At 42.6% G+C, this 20,627-nt stretch overlaps 1 protein-coding gene across 1 annotated transcript; it reads left to right on the top strand.

The window, feature by feature from the left end:
• The first annotated feature begins 29 nt into the window (after positions 1–29).
• tcirg1b (T cell immune regulator 1, ATPase H+ transporting V0 subunit a3b) lies at positions 30–19,725 on the top strand. Its single transcript, XM_042061816.1, has 20 exons — positions 30–218; positions 1,041–1,163; positions 1,587–1,665; positions 1,784–1,932; positions 2,266–2,361; positions 2,650–2,838; positions 3,222–3,304; positions 3,438–3,531; positions 4,977–5,189; positions 5,387–5,537; positions 11,323–11,462; positions 11,679–11,836; positions 14,048–14,138; positions 14,917–15,035; positions 16,227–16,440; positions 16,789–16,902; positions 17,047–17,142; positions 17,585–17,705; positions 17,807–17,978; positions 18,672–19,725. Exons 2-20 carry the CDS (start codon positions 1,047–1,049, stop codon positions 18,754–18,756), a joined length of 2,481 nt encoding a protein of 826 aa, XP_041917750.1. The 5' UTR covers positions 30–218; positions 1,041–1,046; the 3' UTR covers positions 18,757–19,725.
• Positions 19,726–20,627: the final 902 nt, after the last annotated feature.

Raw genomic sequence — 20,627 nt, 5'->3', positions numbered from 1 at the left:
CGTGACTCCTTGGAGAAACGGGAAGTGAGTGAATCATGATCATATGTCGGCGGTTCTCGAGAACTACAGTCGTGTTCTGAAATGAGAAAACTTCAGTAGGGCACGATCGCTTTTGTTTTGCTTTGTTTTTTTTACTTACCTTGGTAGTGGCTGCTAAGTTAATCAAACGATTCTGCTAACTTGAAGGGGAAAAGGCAGCGGCGCCAGACTTAAAGGAGGTAAGTTTTGGATCTAAAATGCTTTCATTTACGTTTTTCGCTGAATTTACCCAAGTGTCAATAGTAACATCCCTGTCTTATTCGAGACTTCGTTTTCACTGAGTCAAGTAGCCTATCCAGTTTAGGTTTCGCTTAGAAACGGCAAGGTCAACGTATGAACTGTGTTTAGAACAGTTTGTTAAATTCATACTTAACTCAGATTATAAAAAAAAAAGTTAGTGCGATGTAACGCGACTGTAACTTCAAAGCATGTCACTGTCATTAACTTGCTCTGATTTGCATTTCCCTTGTCTGTCTGTCAGTAAGTAAGCCCAACTTTATACTGTTATTTGTTATACTGCTAAACATATGAAACCCCATAGTGCTAGTGAGTAAATGTTGGAAGACAAGCGCAACTCACTTTCAATATTGGATATAACTTAATACATTATTAGCTTTATAGCCGGCTAAACGCTCACTGATATGTAAATTATGTGTTACGTATTGATGTGTAATGTAACATGAGATAACAGACGATCACATCGAGGATAAAATCACCTTAGGCCAGTTGAAAGTAGGTTAAATCTTCACTTAGGTGTCCTGCTACACGTATCTGCTAGCCTTTTGGCTGTATGATGTAGTAGGCTAAGATGACCAGACTCAGTTTGAATATAGATTGGGAAATGGGAATTTTTGACACGAGTTTCAGTTCAGATTTTAATAGAAGTGGGGTAGTCCAAGATGGGTACATTTGTGAAATACTGTATATTACAACAACCACAGTAGGAAGTGTAACAAACTTCATATGACCCTCCCTCCTCTCTCTCTCTCTTCCCCTCTCAGGTGACTATGGGGTCTTTGTTTCGGAGTGAGGAAGTTTGCCTGGTGCAACTCTTCCTTCAGTCCAGTGCTGCATACAACTGTGTCAGTGAACTGGGAGAGCTGGGAATAGTGGAGTTCAGAGATGTGAGAATCAATTGCTCCTTGGAAACTTTACACATAAAGATTGCACTCACTCACACACTCTCATCTTAGCCTTTTTTGGGGGCCCACTAGCAGGTTTCATACCGCCCCAAATCCAACACACCCCTGCCCTAGATAAACCCTAAGATGGATCAGGTCCTAGCACTGATCTTTTTTTCTTTTTTAAAAAAGTGCAATCATCTGTGCCATGTAAATCAACTGTGCTTTATATTGCTAAGCTGGCATTATGAGGGTCATGCAAGTTGAATCAGGGCTTTTGTATATGTAGTGCTAAGATCACTAAGAGACAGCTTTAAATCAAATCAGCAGTGTTAAATCTCTCTTTCTTTCTTTTTCTTTTTCTTTTTTTTTTCTCTCTCTCTCTCTTACTCTTTGCTTCTCTGTCTTTGTTTCTCTTGTTTTCAGTTAAATCCCAACGTAAATGCATTTCAGAGGAAATTTGTGGGCGAGGTAAGACGCTGTGAGGAAATGGAGAAAACTTTCGGTGAGTTTCAGTTGTGCTGCTGACCTCGTTGCGGTGTGCAGACAAATGCACCCAACAGCTCTCTTACCCTCGGTCTCTTCTGACCCAGTCTTATCATATGCCCCCCCTCTCCTTCCAGCCTTCCTGGAGCAGGAGATTGGTCGCTCTCTGTCTGCCACTCTGCGTAGCCCGCTACAGCCGCCCCTGCCGACCCCCCTCGCCCCCCAACCCAGGGAGCTGCTCACCATCGAGGAGGAGAGTGAGAAGCAGGCTCGTGAACTCAAAGAGGTAGTTATTGGGAAAGACATTGTATCCATGATCAGGATAATCAGTCCTGAAGAAGACCTCTGTTTACCTACAGATATGTGTACCAAAGATCCTTGATTACTAACTGCCTCAACCCTTTCTGTGTCTACTGTACAGGACAGTGTACAAGCCATTGACTGTAAAAAGCACAATGTTTTACAGTCACCGGTGCAAGCATACTGAGTGCCATATTCTATGTTGTAAAAGTTGCTACATGTCATAATGCTCACGTAGGTACACGCCATGGTCACTATATGTGTTGGGTTGATTGTATTGTATGTGTTTGTTTGTTTGTTTGTGTGTTTAATGCCACAGGTGTCCAGGAACAGAGATAGCCTCCGTGCCCAGCTTACCCAACTGTGCCAATACAGGGGAGTGCTCAACCAGACACACTCTATAATGGCATCACAGGTCAGGACTACAGTGATTATCACCACCCTATTCTACTCACACACTCATACTCACTCATACTCTCTCACACACACAGACACACTCGCACTCACTGACTGACATGCTTTGCAAGTAAAAGTGCTCCCAGCCATCACAATGACAGTGTGCCAGTTGTAGCAGTTTGGTAATGGACATTTTGTCACTATTTTCTATGGCTATGTACAAAATCTCAAGCAGGAAGCAGTATACTCAACCATTTCCATCATCCCCATTTTCTTTAAATCTTACTGCAACTGTCATTTTGAGCAGGCACCACCACCCTCCTTTGAAAACGCTGGCCTCATAGAGAACCGGCAGGATGTGCACCTCAGCTTTGTAGCCGGCGTGGTCCACCCCTGGAAAGTGCCGGCCTTTGAACGGCTGCTGTGGAGAGCATGTCGCGGTTACATCATTGTTAACTTCTGTGATATGGAGGAACAACTGGAGCATCCCGACACAGTAAGGAACCGAGATGTGTGTGAGTGAGTTAGTTAGTTAGTAGTCAAGTCCAATAATAACAATATACCGGTAAACTAAAGTTTACATGCATTTATTTCAGGATATCTGAAATTGGATAAATGAATGTTGCCCACTGTGGTCACATAGTAAAGGCTTTGTTGACCGCACAAAGCCACCCACAGCCTAGTAGTGGGGCATTGTAGATATAGGTATATGTATTTCCTCTGCTATTGTGTTAAGTGAGAAGTAAAGTTTTTGAGTAGAGAGGAAGTGTGCGATGTCAGGCCTGCCTGGTTAATAATGCATGTCTGGGCTACACTGAAGTGAGGTTAACATTTGAAATGTATTAATGTATGTATGTATTCTGCTATCTCAAACCACAGGGGGAGTTGATCCAGTGGAAAGTCTTTCTCATCTCCTATTGGGGAGACCAGATTGGCCAGAAAGTGAAAAAGATCTGTGACTGGTTAGTAGTACTGTTTGCTGCAGTGCCTCATGCTCACTGTCTACTATCGAATAAATATTGTAACCATATCGTGCCACAGTAAAAAAATAAAGAACAAGGACATTTAGCTAATATTGTTTGTTTGTGCTCACAGCTTCCACACACAGACATTCCCATATCCGGACACTGCTGCTGAGAGAGAGGAGATTCTTAGTGGATTGGGGGGAAGGATTGAAGACATCAAGTCAGTGAGTATGGCTGTCAGGTGGAGACTTGTGGTTGAGCAGATACTCAACAAGTTCAAGTTCTATTTACAGTGTTTCAGAGGCCTAGTGTGAAATAAAAAAAAATCACCATGTGTCACCACTCTGTGCTTTCTGTCTTTGATTCTTATCTCTTACACTCCATTTTGTCATTCTCTTGTCTTTTGATCTCCTACGCTCTATGGACCCTTTCAAGAGAGTTCCATTATCAGCATCATAGTTGGCCCCACAAGACTTCCTTTTTAACATTCCATATGTTATCTTAATGTAGAGGAAGTAGATTGGGGCCCAAATAGAACGTTCAAGCATTGTTTTTGTTTTTATTGTTGAAAGGGTCTATTGGATGGGCCAACACCTGTCCACTATCTCTACCGGTTCCTTTTTCTTTTCTTTCTCTTCCTCTTCTCCTTCTCTTCTCTTTCTTTCAAGTCAAGTCAACTTTATTTATATAGCGCATTTCATACACAGAGGTCATTCAATGTGCTTTACATTAACAAAAGCAAACATGAATAGTTGATAAAAGCATAGAAGGGCTATAGTCAAAGAATAGTTTAAAAAGTAAAGAATAATAATAAAATAATAATAAGAAGAAAACACACAAGGTGATAGTACATAAAAGGGCAATAATTTTAAGAGTGTTTAAAAAGTAATAATAATAATAAAAAAGAAACTATTAACATTTTAGCTGAAAGACTTTCCCAGATTTAGAAATGTAAAAAATAAGTGTCAGTTATGCTAAATCAGTTAGCAGAAAGCATCCGAGAAGTTTGGTCTTAAGTCTAGATTTGAAACTGGCTTCAGTTGGGGCAACTTTGATCTCATCTGAAAGTTGGTTCCAGAGCTGAACTGCATAGCAATTAAATGCTGCTTCACCATGTTTAGTTCTAACAGTAGGTTTTACCTGAGACCTGAGAGGTCTGGAAGGTGTGTACTGCTGAAGCATGTCTGCTAGGTAATTTGGTCCCATTCCATTTAGTGATTTATAAACAAGCAGAAGCGCTTTAAAGTCAATTCTGTGACTTACTGGAAGCCAATGCAGGGACTAAAGTATTTGAGTAATGTGGTCAATTCTTTTAGTTTTTGTGAGAACCCTAGCCGCTGCATTTTGTATCATCTGAAGCTGTTTGATAGTCTTTTTAGGAAGGCCTGTGAAAAGCCCATTGCAGTAGTCAACCCTACTGGAGATGAATGCATGAATAAGTTTTTCTAGATCATGTTTAGACATTAGCCCTCTAAGTTTGGCAATCTTTTTGAGGTGGTAAAAAGCTGATTTAGTTATTGCTTTCATGTGGCTATTTAAATTTAGACCACCAAGATTTCAGCAAAAGTATCCTTTGCTTTAAGCCCTTTAATATCAAGGAGAGTGGCAACCTTAAGTCTTTCCTCTTTTTCTTTGGCTTTTTTCTTCTCCTCTCCTCACCCCTCCTCAGGTAATGTCCGAGACGGAGCAGTACCTGCAGCAGCTGCTGGTGAGGGCTCTGGCCCTGCTCCCCCAGTGGAAGGTGCGTGTGCAGAAGTGCAAGGCCGTGCACATGGTGCTCAACCTGTGCAGCCCGTCCGTGACGGAGAAGTGCCTCATCGCCGAGGCCTGGTGCCCTGTGAACCAGCTGCCCGCTCTCCAGAGTGCCCTCAGGGAGGGAGGGGTAAGACTGGGACAGGGGGGGGGAGGACGTTATGGCATTTATTTGTATTATTTATTTTTGTTTTTGTTTTATGTAGTGTTTGATATCAGACATTTATTTGCTCACTCCATAATTCATTTTCATTCTCAATCAATCATGTTTTCAGCATGAGTATTTTTTTGTTTTGTATTTCTCTCCATCTCTCTCTCTTTCTCCAGAGAAAGAGTGGTAGTGCGGTGGACTCATTCTACAACAGGCTTCCCACCACGGCCCCCCCTCCCACCCTCTTCCCCACTAACTCCTTCTCTGTTGGCTTCCAGAGCATTGTAGATGCTTATGGTATAGCCAGCTACAGAGAGGTCAACCCAGGTAATACACACACAGACACACACCCCATCATCAGACTCTCTCTGCTCATCTTTCTCATAAAAGTGTTGTACATTTTACCAGTAGTAATTGTAATGAATAGCAAAGTTTTGTTTAGCTGTAGTGGCTTTGAGCATGGATATCACTAATTATCACCACCTCATCATCTCATTTGAGTCAGTTGCACTTGTTACGACCTAGGGGTAAGGCCACAACAAAAGAGGGAGTCAAGAGGTTGGATCTTTAACTAAAATATGGATTTATTAACCAAATAACAAACAAACAGTGTGAGGTGGGTCAGTCATCAGTAATGCATGGATGTTGTGTGTTTGCAATGTGTCTGAGTGCAGTGTTGCATGTCCAAAACCCAAAGCAAGAACCGAAAGCTTCCTCTCCTAAGGGGAGAGGAAGCAGTCCTCTTATCAGGACTCCAGTGTACAGGTGCAGCTCATCAGCTTGTTAAGTCCTGAGCACACCTGACAACAAGTTGTCAATAAGCAGAAGGCCTAACAGGCAGTCACATCCTCCCCCATAAAACAGAAACCATAGGTTTCTGAATTTTAAATCAATCGGGCCCAAAAAACATCCAGTATGGACAACACATTAAATTACAATATGCAATTGTTAAAACTGTACACAAGTCTGCACGCGCGCTTCCAGCTTAACTCCCCACTCCTGGTACCCAGGTGAGAAACACAAAAACAAAAAGGAGATGGCAAGAAACAGGCAGACGATCACTAAGGGAAATATTAACCCCAGCAAAATGAATTATGTGCCCTTGCTCAACAAATCAAAACATGTGGATCAAAAAACAAATCAAATGGCCAGTATGAAAGTCCAAATGTAGAACAAATCTAAGAAAACCAACAAATCATAAATCAAAATATAGCTGCAAGCAGCAATGAGGGGGCCAAGCAGTATAGGCCGGAGTAGCCACGGCGACAAGATAGAACTCAGCAGACAGTCGCGATCAACACTTTCAACAAGTGTCACATCAAACATAACTGATTTTGTAGGGCTGAAACAGGGCTGAGTATTGCCACCGCCTCCGCCAGCCAGCCCCCCCACCTAATCACCCCTGCCCGTCCCACCCCGTCCCGTCCCGCCCCGCCCTACCACACCACGCACGCATTAGAATGAACTGGATGGAATATGTTGTCATCTGTATCACATCCAAAAATAAATGATCGATAAAACACATCGCAACTACAGATCAAAATGCAATATTGCTAATTGCAGCACCCCCTACAGGTCAAAGGTCAACACATTTTTTGAGCGTCCTCCTAATGGGGTCCTGAACCTTTGTAGTAAGTTTGGTTATGATACATGGCAGGGTTGCTGAGATATGAGCTCACTTCCTGTTTGGCGGCTTCGCCGCAAATTTCGATTAGCTGTTACAGCCGAATGCTTCGGTCAATTGTTCCAGAAAGCAATGCACTGATAAGGCATGGGCTGAAGATGGTCTCTGTCAATTTTGGTGAGGATCCGCTAAAATTTGTGACTTGCAAAAACTTGTACGTGTTTTTGATTAAATCCAATATGGCGGCCGAATCAATTACGATGACATCACAAGTTGGCTTGGGTCGGCCTAAGGACCTCCAACAGTATTACCAGACACCACTAGTGTGTTTTAATTCTTAGCACAACAGCAGCTACAGGCCAAAAGGCATGTTTCTAAATTACAGCGCCCCCTAGAGGTCAAAGGTCACCAGATTTCTTGAGCGTCCCTCTGATTGGGTCCTGAGTCCATGGACTAAGTTTGGTTATGATAGATCAATGGGTTGCTGAGATATGAGCTCACTTCCTGTTTGGCGGCTTCGCTGCAAATTTCGATTGGCTGTTACGCGCGAACGGTTTTAGTTCCGAAGACAAAAAGCAATGCATTAATGAGGCATGGTCTGTAGATGATATCTGTCAAGTTTGGTGTCGATCGGACAAAATGTGTGACCTCTGATACGTTTTAAGTGATTTTGATGAAATCCAAAATGGCGGAAAATCCATCATGGCGGAAAATGACGTCATTGGGTGCGTTGAACTCGGCTTGGTCCAAGGATTCCAACGGTACCTCATTTTTCAAAATCGGATCAACAGGTCAAAAGTTACGTGCGTGAACGCACGTCCAACTTTGGCCTGTTGGTGGCGCTAGAGTGCTCTAGGTGCCATCATGAAACTTGGTGACATTAATCATGGGACTGTCCCTAATCAGTGTGCCAAACTTCACAACTTTTCACCAGACGGTTCTATGGGCTGCCATTGACTTCCATTGCAAAATAATGCGCATCAGCAACTACTGGCCAAAATGCATTTTTGTCAATTACGGAGCCCCCTAGAGGTCAAATGTCACCAAATTTCTTGAGCGTCCTCCCGATGTGGTCTGAGGTACATGTACTAAGTTTGGTTTTGATACATGAAAGCGTTGCTGAGATATGAAATCACTTCCTGTTTGGCGGCTTCGCCGCAAATTTTGATTGGCTGGTACAGGCCAAAGCTTCTGTCAATTGTTCCAGAACGCAATGCACTCATCAGGCATGGTCTGAAGATGGTCTCTGCCAATTTTGGTGAGGAACAGATGAAATTTGTGACCTGCCAAAACTTTTATGTGTTTTTTATTTAATCCAATATGGCGGCCGAATCAATTATGATGACATCACAAGTTTGCTTGGGTCGGCCTAAGGACCTTCAACAGTAGTACCAGACACCACTAGTGGGTTTCAATTCTAAGCACAACTGCTGCTACAGGCCAAAAGGCATGTTTCTTAATTACAGCGCCCCCTAGAGGTCAAAGGTCACCAGATTTCTTGAGCGTCCCCCTGATTGGGTCCTGAGTCCATGGACTAAGTTTGGTTATGATAGATGAATGGGTTGCTGAGATATGAGCTCACTTCCTGTTTGGCGGCTTCGCCGCAAATTTCGATTGGCTGTTACGCACGAACGGTTTTAGTTCCGAAGACAAAAAGCAATGCATTAATGAGGCATGGCCTGAAGATCATGTGTGTCAAGTTTGGTGACGATCGGACAAAATTTGTGACCTGTGAAAGATTAGTTTCACTTTCACTAAAATCCAATATGGCGGAAAATCCATCATGGCGGAAAATGACGTCATAGGGTGCGTTGAACTCAGCTTGGTCCAAGGATTCAAAGGATAGCTCATTTTTCAAAATCGAGCCAACGGGTCAGAAGTTACGTGCGTGAAAGTATGTCCAACTTTGGCCTGTTGGTGGCGCTAGAGTGCTCGGGGTGCGGACTTAAAACTTGCTGAAATTAATCATGGTGTACTGCCTAATTAGTGTGCCAAATTTCACAACTTTTCACCAGACGGTTCTATGGGCTGCCATAGACTTCAATGGCAGAGGATTTATAATAATAAGAAAACTAAGAAACACAATGGGTGCCTTCGCAGCTTCGCTGCTTGGCCCCCAAATAACGCAGTGTTCACCACTTTAACTAGCATGAAGAGTTTCCCCCACTAACTATATCCCCAAAGCTAGCTAAACTTACCTACAGTCTTCGTGTGGATTTGCGGTGGGTTGTTGCGCACCTTAAACCAGCGGGTTTGCAAAGCGACCTGCAATAGGCAAGCCCACAAATTCCCCCGGACGTGCTCCCGAGACAAATCATCCAAAAACGATTGACACCGCATTGCCACAACACTACAAGCCCCCCTGACGCATCTAAAAGGGGAAACACCACTAAAGCCTAACAGGGAGAAGAGAGTGCATTGCAAATTAAAGTGGCAAACAACGTGTTTAAGCAACGGCACAAAACTACGAAGGCTAGGACCAACATAAGCCAAAAGGCCATTTACCTCCGACAAATTCAGCCAATAACCTGAGCAAAACAAATCCAAAAGTATCCAACCAACCTCTCTCGCCCCCCCTTCAAAGAAGTGCAACGCACTCACCAAAACACAGGCAATGAAACCTGTTAATATTGAGACAAATGTCGGCAAAACTTGTTAATACGGCTCCAGTGACCATAGACCAGCCTGTGGCAAGTCACGGAAAAACATGTCGCACATTTAAAACACACAAGCAACAACAAAGCCGACAAAATAAACATTATTGCACAATGGCATTCAAGCCAATAATGCAAACCAAAGAACAAACCTCGCATTTCCAAAATGGTATTCAAACCCTAATATGCGAGAACCTAAGACCAAAAACTCGCACTAGACCACGGCACTACACCGAACGACTATGCGAGCAGCAGTCCAACCAAATCACACCTGCTGGCCTGCACCCAAGTAGACACCAATCAAGTGCTACGACTGCTAACCAAATTATTGCACCTACCGGCGCCAAAGGACAAACTGGGATTTCCAGCGCTAGCCTACCTGATGCTCTGCACCTGAGCAGACACATCCAGGTGATCCCAACATACTATACTCCCACACCAAAAGGAAAACATGCAGATTGTCAAACGAATGTGCTACATGCACCAAATGCCAGACACTCTGGGCTTCAAATTCACTCTACCTCATGCACGAAAAACAAATGTGCGACTAAAATGTAAACTAACAACAGAAAAAAAGTTTGTTTAGATGAGCCCCCATGTTACGACCTAGGGCCTACGACCTAGCCACAACAAAAGAGGGAGTCGAGAGGTTGGATCTTTAACTAAAATATGGATTTACTAACCAAATAACAAACAAACAGTAGGGGTGTGACTTTCAAAACCGACGTGTCGAGGCTGTGTCGAGTGTTTCGAAACACTGGTTCAAAACAGCCATGTCATGTGACCACTGCTTCGAAACATCGTTCAAAATCCCCATGTCATGTGACCAAAGTTAAGTGAACCTTCGGTGCATTTCCGCGCGTTCAATTAACAGTGTAGACTTTTCTTAAGCAATAACCATGATGGTGTAGTGGTTAGTGAGGGTGTTTTTTCACGGTAGCCCAGGCTGCTCAAATGTGGTTCGATCCCCGTTTGATTTGTAAGGTATTGTTTCAGATCGTTTATAAGTTTTCTTGATTCATCATTCACCACACCGTTTCAACTAAACTCTCAGAATGGTCAAAAATCGAGAGTTTTTATAAGAAGAAAGTTATTTAGAGAACACTAGTGGCAGAAATAAGATTCTCTTTATGTGGTCTCCCATCCAGTAATTGACCAAGGGCATGACTGCTTAGCTTTTGACAAAGACTGAACACAGGTAACACAGCGAACGCCACGGACTTTAAAGACTACATCTCCAATAAGAAGCATTTGACAGATTTGTTTCACCCTAAACAGCTCTGAGGCGTCGGAATTGTTTCGAAGCTTCGGAACAATTTGGCACAATTGCTTCGAACGTTTCAGTGTTTCATTAAGCCTCGCTTTGCCCATCCCTAACAAACAGGTGGGTCAAAGTCAGTCATCAGTAATGCATGGATGTTGTGTGTTTGCAATGTGTCTGAGTGCAGTGTTGCATGTCCAAAACCCAAAGCAAGAATGGCCCTTCTAAGGGGAGAAGAAGCAGTCCTCTTATCAGGACTCCAGTGTACAGGTGCAGCTTGTTAAGTCCTGAGCACACCTGACAACAAGTAGTCAATAGTTATTTTTTTATTTTTATGATTTTTATGATTTTCCTTGAAATAACATCCAATTGATTGCATCTCAGTCCAGTAGATGGCGGTAATACACTTTGCCTGTAAACTGCCATAAAACCTGACAGAAGAAGAAGAAGAAGTAGTCAATAGGCAGAAGGCCTAACAGGCCGTCACACATTCAAAAGCCCTGGTAGTGTTTCTACCTGGTATGAATAGCGGCTAATAGCGGTGTGGTTATCCCTCTCTTCCTGTTCTCTCAGCATTGTACACCATCATCACGTTCCCCTTCCTGTTTGCTGTCATGTTTGGGGACGTGGGTCACGGTATCCTGATGGCCTTAGCTGCTCTTTGGATGGTTTTAGAAGAGAATGACCCCAAACTGAGGAGCAACACTAATGAGGTAGTACACACACACACACACATGCATGAGTTGGAGGACATAAATCCACTGGACTGGATTACCATAGTCTAGAGTGGACTGTTAATGCATGCTCCAAATTTTGTTCATAAGATGACTGTTCTCGCTCTCTCTCTCTCTTGCGCTTGCTCGCTCGCTATCGCTTTCTCTTTCTCTCTCTGTCTCTCTCTTTCTTTCTCTCTCTATCTCTATCCTCAGATCTGGCGCATGATGTTTGGCGGGCGTTACCTGATCCTACTGATGGGCCTGTTCTCCGTCTACACTGGAGCCATCTACAACGAGTGCTTCAGCCGAGGACTCAGCCCCTTCCCCTCCGGATGGCACATTCAGCCCATGGCCCAGCACTACAACTGGACGTGTGTATCACAGACACACACGCACACACACACACACATACACACATGAGATGCACATGTGTGCTCTCAGTCATGCACTCACTTTCTCTCAAGAATTCACACACAGACACACTCCCACATACATGTGCAGTCACACTCACTCTCACTGTTACACACAAAAAGGCCCACACATATTCAAATACAAGCGAGTTTGCCAAGTCACACAGAGTTTTGGGGTCAGCCGTGGCCTACTGGTTAGCACTTCGGACCTGTAACCGGAGGGTTGCCGGTTCGAACCCCAACCAGTAGGCACGGCTGAAGTGCCCTTGAGCAAGGCACCTAACCCCTCACTGCTCCCCGAGCGCCGCTGTTGATGCAGGCAGCTCACTGCGCCGGGATTAGTGTGTGCTTCACCTCACTGTACACTGTGTGCTGTGTGTGTTTCACTAATTCACGGATTGGGATAAAAGCAGAGACCAAATTTCCCTCACGGGATCAAAAGAGTATATATACTTATACTTATACTTAGTATGCACACACACACATCTCTCTCTCTCTCTCTTACTTTCACTCTCGCATCTCGCATCACATACATTAAGTCAGGGGTCTCAAACACCCGGCCCGCGGGCCAGATCCGGCCCGCGTCCTGCCCAATTCCGGCCCGCGACGTATGACAAAATAATAATGTAATCCAGCCCTTGAGGCTATTAATTGCGACAAACAACGATACTGATTAAAATAGACGATAGATCCAGGTACGGGGACAAATCTCATTTGTAGGCCTACTCTGCTCCACTATGTGCAAGACATCCAGAGCTTGATTCAAACCCAAAATCGCTGCGCAAAGTTTTCAGGAAATACTTGTATTACACGCGAGAAACACAAAGACGTGCATTTGTAATGACGCGGAAGCGATGCAGGCCATAGTGTTGCAGAAATTGAAGCAGAAATTAAGCGGAAATAGCCAGGCCTACACCAAATGTTGAAAAACGTTCACGTGTGATGAAGTCTTAGGTAAGCTTATTCACCTATTCTAATTCTGAAGGAGAATATCCTTTTGGAGATTATGATCGATCGTCTATGACAATGATGGTCACGGTGCGTCTGTGAATGGAGGTGCGTGTATACAACGGTGTCCACTAAGCATACCATGCTTGTTTCGACCCTCTGCCCAACATAGCTTGGAGGTTGCAGTGGTAATCGTGATGATAGTGTCCGTAATGGATGTGGTACAGACAGCAGGGCTAGTAGAAATAGGGCTCTAAAGAACTACAAAGTCACCCGCAATATGATGCGAACTTCTGGGTACTGCAGATTACCCGCGATAGGAACTGTTTGACCAGAATACTTTATTGTAGGCCTATATTGTAGTAATCTATTACTAAACCACAACATCTTAGGTGTTGGTATACATCTTAGGTGTTTTTCTGTTAATTTGTTATGTGGGTAATATGAAAAAAGGAAAGTAAACCTGCTTACATATGTTCATCCAGTATTTACTGAAAGGTGCATAATTTGAGGTGCTTGCCATCCAGTGACAAATTAGATGGGTAAATTTACCCCCTTCATAAACTTTTGTTTTACTCAAAGATTTTTACATTTACAGTAGAACTTTATCTCTGACCACTTTCAAGCCATGGCCTTTTACATTTTGATATAAAAATCCAATGGTGTTGCTTTCTTAACCCTGATGCCTAGTTTGCCAGGTTTAAAAAAGTTATGAGAGGAAATATTTTTATTTGGTGTGAAACACACACACATACCTGTTTTTATGTTTTTCATTTATTTTATAATTTGTATTAATATTTATTTTATCATTATTTTATTTATAAGCTAAGGTTGCTAGCACAGGTGTCTAAAACTAGATAAAAACACTTGCACTTTCTGTTTGCAGTTTTGTGTGGTATTTGAAAAAAAGAACATTGCATTTTCAGAAATAGCCGGCCCTCCAATCAGATGACGTTGGCAGAATTGGCCCCCAGCTCATTTGAGTTTGAGACCCCTGCATTAAGTCCTACAAATGTGACGTACTACATTGAGGGCACTCTCTCTGATAACCTTACCACATGCATAGATCCATACACACACCATATCAGCTTTCTGTTCTGAACACTTCCACTATGTGAGGGTGTCTTAAACCTACAATCAGTGTTCCTCACTCATTCTCAGTGAAGCTATATTACAAACTGCAACTTTAAAAGGCACCTTTTAATTTTTCTCCCAATGTTTCAGGTCCCAAGATCTAAATGACAATCAATACCTTACTTTGGACCCCACTGTCACAGGAGTGTTCACCGGACCATACCCTTTTGGCATCGACCCAGTATGTTTCATAATATAAATTACATTCTTCAACATCCTCCTAAAACCTCTTTTTAAACTAACTACACTGAAGTCATAACCATTGAGTGTATTGAGAGTCATATAAGTGTAAATCAGGTTTCTAGGCCAAGTATACTTGTGTATACAAGGAATTTGATCTCTGCATATATCCCATCCGTGAAGTAGTGAACACACAGAGAACACACAGTGAGGTGAAGCACATACTAACCCGGAGCAGTGAGCTGCCTTGCTTTAGCGGCGCTTGGGGAGCAGTGAGGGGTTAGGTGCCTCAAGGGCACTTCAGCCGTGGATGTGTTCGTGGGAGAGCAGTACTCAACCACTTCCCCCGCCCACATTTTTCCTACTGGTCGGGGATCGAAGCGGCAACCCTTCGATTCCAAGCCCGAAGCCCTAACCAGTAGGCCACGGCTGCCCCCCAGTAGGCAGCTGCCCTACTCTCTCTCTCTCTCTCTCTCTCTCTCTCTCTCTCTCTCTCTCTCTCTCTCTCTCTCTCTCTCTCTCTCTCTCTCTCTCTCTCTCTCTCTCTCTCTATATATATATATATATATATATATATATATATATATATATATATATATATATATATATATATATATATATATATATATATATTACACACACAGTCTATGGTCAATGTAAAGTCTATATACAGTCAATGGTCATCACCAACTGCAATTCATCTACATATCTCCACATGTTGCTAATTTTCCTAGCAACTTTTCTTGCTAACCCGATGATGATGATGATGTTCCCTACAGATATGGGGTCTGGCCAGTAATCACTTAACATTCCTCAATTCATACAAGATGAAGATGTCTGTAATCATTGGAGTCATCCACATGTCCTTTGGAGTCTGTCTGTCCTTCTTCAACTATGTGTGAGTCTTCGGCATATCTGCATAGACATATGAGCATTCAACATTAAACCGCAATACAGATAGATGTGATCACCACACTAGTATCAAATACATAGCTGCAAGATATGGCGTTCACTGGGTGTCTACACAAATCCAGTTTCACTTTTTTCAAAATGCACGGGGCTTCTTCCTGGCTCAGGCTACACCTTTCCCCCAAGTTTCAGAATATCAGGTGCATCTCAAAAAATGAGAATATCATGGAAGCATTTTTTGCCTTGCCCAGACTGAGATATTAAATGCACCCTGCTGAGTACTGTAACATTTGTATAAATTCAGACCTTAAAAACTGTTATGGAACACTACCTGGGTTCTTGGGCTGTGTCTGATACCTACCTCAGTACCTCAGAGTAACGGTTCTACCTACCACCTTGTCACGGTACCAAGCGGAGTTACCTTCAATCAAAGTGGGTGTGGCCAAGGAAGCAGAGGCAGTGGTTGAGAATGGACCAAAAATTGAATGACGTGGCTTGAATACAACACAAGCAGAGGGGTCCATAGAAAAATGAACAAACTAATAAAGAAAAACAACTAGCAATAATTCTTCAAAAATTCCGATAGATTTTACAGGTGACTATTTTCCAAATACAGGGTCGTAACACTCACGTTGCGCATCACAACAACATCAAGACTCACATCAAATGAAACAGAGGGGTACATATACCTGGCGACCAGCACCATTCACATAGATGGGGAAACAATAAACAATCAATTACTACATAAAAGACAAGACAGACCCTGATTCACAAGCATACAGATGTGCCCTATGCCCTAGCAGTTATATAAAAAAAAAACATTGCTAAATGAATGTTAATATTAATGTTGTGTCTGCATGTGTGGGTACATAACCACTGACATGGAGGGAAGATGAGGGCCGACAGGGCACAAGTCCTGTGCGGTCATGTCTTGACCGTCACACACCTACCATGGTTAGTTATCACCAATAAAGTTGATATATTTAGAAACTACCTGCTACCTTAGTATTTCTCAGTGTAAGATCAAGACATGGTGTCGGAAGTGGGATGTACCATTTTAGTTTTGATATACAGCAGTATGCGAGGAACTGTTTTTGGTCCAGCCATTGACTTAAAGTCTTACTTTTTTGCTGGATTGGGTAACATTCTCTTCTCTTTATCTCCCTGTTTTTTCTTCTAGGCATTATAAGCAATTCAGCTCTATATTTTTGGTCTTGATCCCAGAGCTGGTGTTCCTGTTGGGTTTATTTGGATACCTGGTGTTCATGGTGGTTTTTAAGTGGGTGATGTACGGATCTGCCGACTCGAACACAGCACCCAGTATTCTCATCCACTTCATAGACATGTTCCTGTTTGCTGAAAACAAAGAGAACGCTCCTCTTTATGAGGGACAGGTGGGTCAATTACATGAATGTGTTCTTTACTCTTAAAACTAGAGTCTGTGGGTGATGGTTGTGTATATTTAAACCCAAAAGCCAATACATTTACATGCTCCTACTAGGTGCTCTTAAAGTAACATGTTGATTGGCTGGAATGGTTAATGATTCATTCTGTGTACATTTGAAACAAGTGAAGTTGCGCAGCCAGGGCGCAATGTGTGAAAAGCTGATGGATGACTAGAGATCCAGGTGGAGCACTCTGCTGTATTTGAAAAGAGAGTACACCTTTTAAACTGTGTAGTAGAGAACATAAAGGTATAGACTGTCCTGACTAAAAGGTTATGCCCCCCTGTCTTTCTTCAGATGATTGTGCAGAAGATTTTGGTGGTGGTGGCTCTTTGTGCTGTTCCTGTGTTGCTCTTGGGGAAACCCATTCACCAGTATGTCCAGCACAAGAAAAAGAGACGCCATGTCATGGTGTGTGTGAGAAATGCTTTTATTCTTTAAACAGGTTGCGTCATACAACTTGCTCTTGGGTGTATTTAGAGGTTGGTCGTGTGTTTTTGGTCATTTTGTTAAATTGCTTGTGTGTGTTTGAATATTACATTCTGTCATTTTCAGGGAGACCGGCGGCCATTGCTGTCTGAGAATGGTTCCATAAATGCCCAGCAGGGGGAAGTAGAGAGCAGCAGTCATTCTGAAGAGAAGGATGAGGAGGTGAGGAGAGAGGAGTGTAATACAATAGTTATGCAGGATGAAGGAAAGGTCACAGACGATTGATGGCTGTAATAACTTAACTTTTTCTTGCTCAATTTCAGTCATCGCAGTCAGAGTAGGACATGTAAGTATAGATGTGTAGAATAGTACTAATAATACTAGTAGTAGAATAGTATATGTATGTAGATCTGCCTCCTTTGTAATTTTTTTTTGTCTGTCCTGAACAGTTGTTGTGTATGTGTGTGTGTTCACTAATCACCCATTAGCAATGCTAGCATTTTCTTAGCATGCCAATAATGTCAGCTGACTTTCCAAGAACTCCATTGTCTCCTAATGTGTTTTCTTGGTATTTCACCATCTCACTATGCATTAGTTGGTTGCATGGAATGGTTGCCTCTCCCACCATTCATCCAGTTCTTTGCACTTCTCTTCTGGTCTTTAGGAGTTTGATGTGGCCAACGAGTTCATGCACCAGGCTATCCACACCATAGAATACTGTCTTGGCTGCATCTCCAACACTGCGTCCTACCTACGACTGTGGGCTCTTAGCTTGGCCCATGCACGTAAGTGTCAGACACACTTTGCTAGGCACAAGTACAAATATATGTGTGTTAGAGTAGAGTTTAGATATGTGCATGTGTAAGATGTGTTTTGTCCCTTGCAGAGCTATCTGAGGTCCTGTGGACCATGGTGATGAGGATTGGGCTGAAGTCCCAGCCATATGTGGGCTCTGTGATTATGGCAGCCATATTTGCAGCCTTTGCAGTGCTCACTGTGTCCATCCTGTTGGTCATGGAGGGACTCTCTGCCTTCTTACATGCACTTAGGTTGCACTGGTGAGCTACAAAACACACACACACACATTTTACTTCTTTATTTGTGTCCACAAAAGTGCAATAATTACTCAGACAAGACTCCGTCATGGGACCCTGTTGATAATAACAAAACAGCACAACTGATTTAAAGGGACACCAGGCAAGCCTGATGCTTTTTCTCTATGAAACTCCCCCTCGCTCGGTCTGAAGCTCTTTTCCTTTTCTTTGCGTCTTCCGTCAAGGGTTTTCGCTGCTTCTTCGCCGGCTCTGCCATTATACACACGTTTGCAACAATCTCTAGCGTTTCGTTAGCCTGCCTCTGTGCTGTAAACTGATCCTGCTTCGGTCGGCGGGTAGGATACACCGAACTTGCAAGTGGGATATTCTTCCTACAAGCAGTAGGGGCGGGCGAGAGAGCCTTCATTCGCCCCGTAATGAGTCATTTAACTATATACCAACTTACGAAGATGATTAATTAACACGAAAACGTTGCCTGGTGTCCCTTTTAAGTGATGGATACACACCTTCTTGTCCAAATGTGGCAACTTCCAATAATGCATGACGTTGAACAGTACTTAGCCAGTTGTTTTGCTTTCACTGTTGTAACACTTTTGGTTGTTAGTGTGGTCAATAGACATTGAATGTACTTTTAAAACATCATCTACCCATAATAATATTTCTTTCTATCTCTTGCTGCCCTTTTCCTTTTCTCAGGGTGGAGTTTCAGAATAAATTCTACAATGGGACAGGCTACAAGTTCAACCCGTTCTCATTCACATCCTTAATTAACATTTCATAAGGGAATTATTTGACTTGTTGATTTGCCTATTACACATTGGCTAAGAATTATGTGACATAATCATGCATTTCGTCTGTACTAAGGGCTCCCACCATTATAAAGATCCAGTTTGCAGTCCCTTTTTTTGGCTTTGTTTTTGTTTGCTTTGATTTTCTGCATTTAAATTGCACTAATTCTTTGACGTGTTATACTGTGCTCTGTTATTTTCTATTCACCTCTCAAATTCTTGTATAATTTACGTAACCAAAATATTTGTCTGACCAATTTTGTTACATGCACATTGATTGTGACTGACTGACTGAAAGGCTGACATGAGCATTTGTTCTCGGTGCCATATCCTTTCCTCGTTCCATGAGCCATATCGTTGACAGAACATAGGAAGAGTTTAGACTGACCTAAGTGGTGTGCCAGCTCACAGAAGACATCTTTGGCCTGCCACTGCAATTTCTATGAAAGTTGTTGCTGATCCCTAAACTGTTACCAAAAGTGACATTGTTAGTCCCTATAAACATGTTTGTACCTCACCCTATATGTCCATTGCAGACTGACTTGACAGTGTTTTACAAACTGCTTGTATGCTGATTAAAGCATTGCGGAGACCGACGGCGACATGAGTGCAGCAAACTATGCTTTCGTCATTCAATTACTCTGACCCCATTATTCTCAGTACAACCCCACACACCAGCGTTCGAACTCTGCCGCCACCTCCGCTAGTGTGCGGGGTTGTATTGAGAATAATGTAAGCGAATGTCGAAAGCAGAGTGTGTCCACAGCGCTTTAGAAACATCATGTGAATGTGCCCCATGAATTTCTCCTTGAAACTACAGTGGTTAAATTCCACTTTAACACGCATGAACCCAATAATGAATGCATTAACAACATTCCATTTTTTTTGCATGGCTATGACATGTCAGATTGTATCCAAATTTGCCCGTGAAATTAAATATATAGAGAATATTTTCAACAAGATAGCTGTCTCCTTCCAGTGTCAACCAACCTATACAAGTTTGTAACATTAGGATAACATTGGGTGAATGTCTGATTAGTTTATCTATTGGCAATTTTAATATCTTGACTTTTAGATTACTTGGAGATTTGCCATCTCCACCCCCTTTATGTAGAGTCTGCATTACCCACACGTATAAATTAGCCAAAGAATTACACAGTGGTTGTAAAAGAGTAAAACGTAAGTTGTGTTATAAAGTGTCTCCACCATGGCATTAAATAATACAAGACTGAGCCAAGTGGCAATAGACTATAGGTAAATATCACTGGTGAGTGCCATTCAACCCTCACAATTGCTATATAGTTTGGTCTTAATTTTCTATTCGTTTGATGTATGAATTAGCAGACACTCAGGTTGTAGAAATATAGAGTATTAGCTTAGCTCCCACTTATTATGACCGCAGCGAAGCGGCGGATATAGGTTTAGTCAGATCTTTTTTTTTTTTTTTTCCTGCATGTCCAAATTTCCGTCAAGGATTCCCGGGACACTGTAAGACCGGGGTACACAAAACTTGGTGGGCATGTAACCCCACATGGATAGCATGGAACCATCGTTTTGATCTGTAGACCCCCGCTGGACTCGACCCCCCGAAAGGAGGGTAGGGCAGACACAGTTTTCTGTGAATATCTCGAGAACCGTAGGGTTTAGGAGGACCATTTTTTTTGTATGTTGATCTCAAGGGGCTATGTCAACCCATTCCATAACCACTCATTTCATGTATAGCGCCACCTAGTTGAAAATTAAAAAGCAAAAAATGAGGTGTTTTCATCACAATATCTCTGGCTGACATGGTCAAAACTGCACAAAATTGAAAGTGTAGGATCATTATGACACCCTCCGAATGCAGGCCAAGTTTTGTGAACTT

The sequence above is a fragment of the Alosa sapidissima genome, chromosome 14 (assembly GCF_018492685.1).
Source record: "Alosa sapidissima isolate fAloSap1 chromosome 14, fAloSap1.pri, whole genome shotgun sequence".
NCBI lineage: Eukaryota > Metazoa > Chordata > Actinopteri > Clupeiformes > Clupeidae > Alosa > Alosa sapidissima.
This window is presented reverse-complemented; position numbering and strand designations above follow the sequence as displayed.

Coding starts and splice junctions, on each gene's coding strand:
- tcirg1b (XM_042061816.1), top strand. CDS start 1,047: ATGGGGTCTTTGTTTCGGAGTGAGGAAGTTTGCCTGGTGCAACTCTTC. Junction 14,139..14,916: donor ACCCTTTTGGCATCGACCCA/GTATGTTTCATA, acceptor TGTTCCCTACAG/ATATGGGGTCTGGCCAGTAA. Junction 16,903..17,046: donor AAAAGAGACGCCATGTCATG/GTGTGTGTGAGA, acceptor TGTCATTTTCAG/GGAGACCGGCGGCCATTGCT.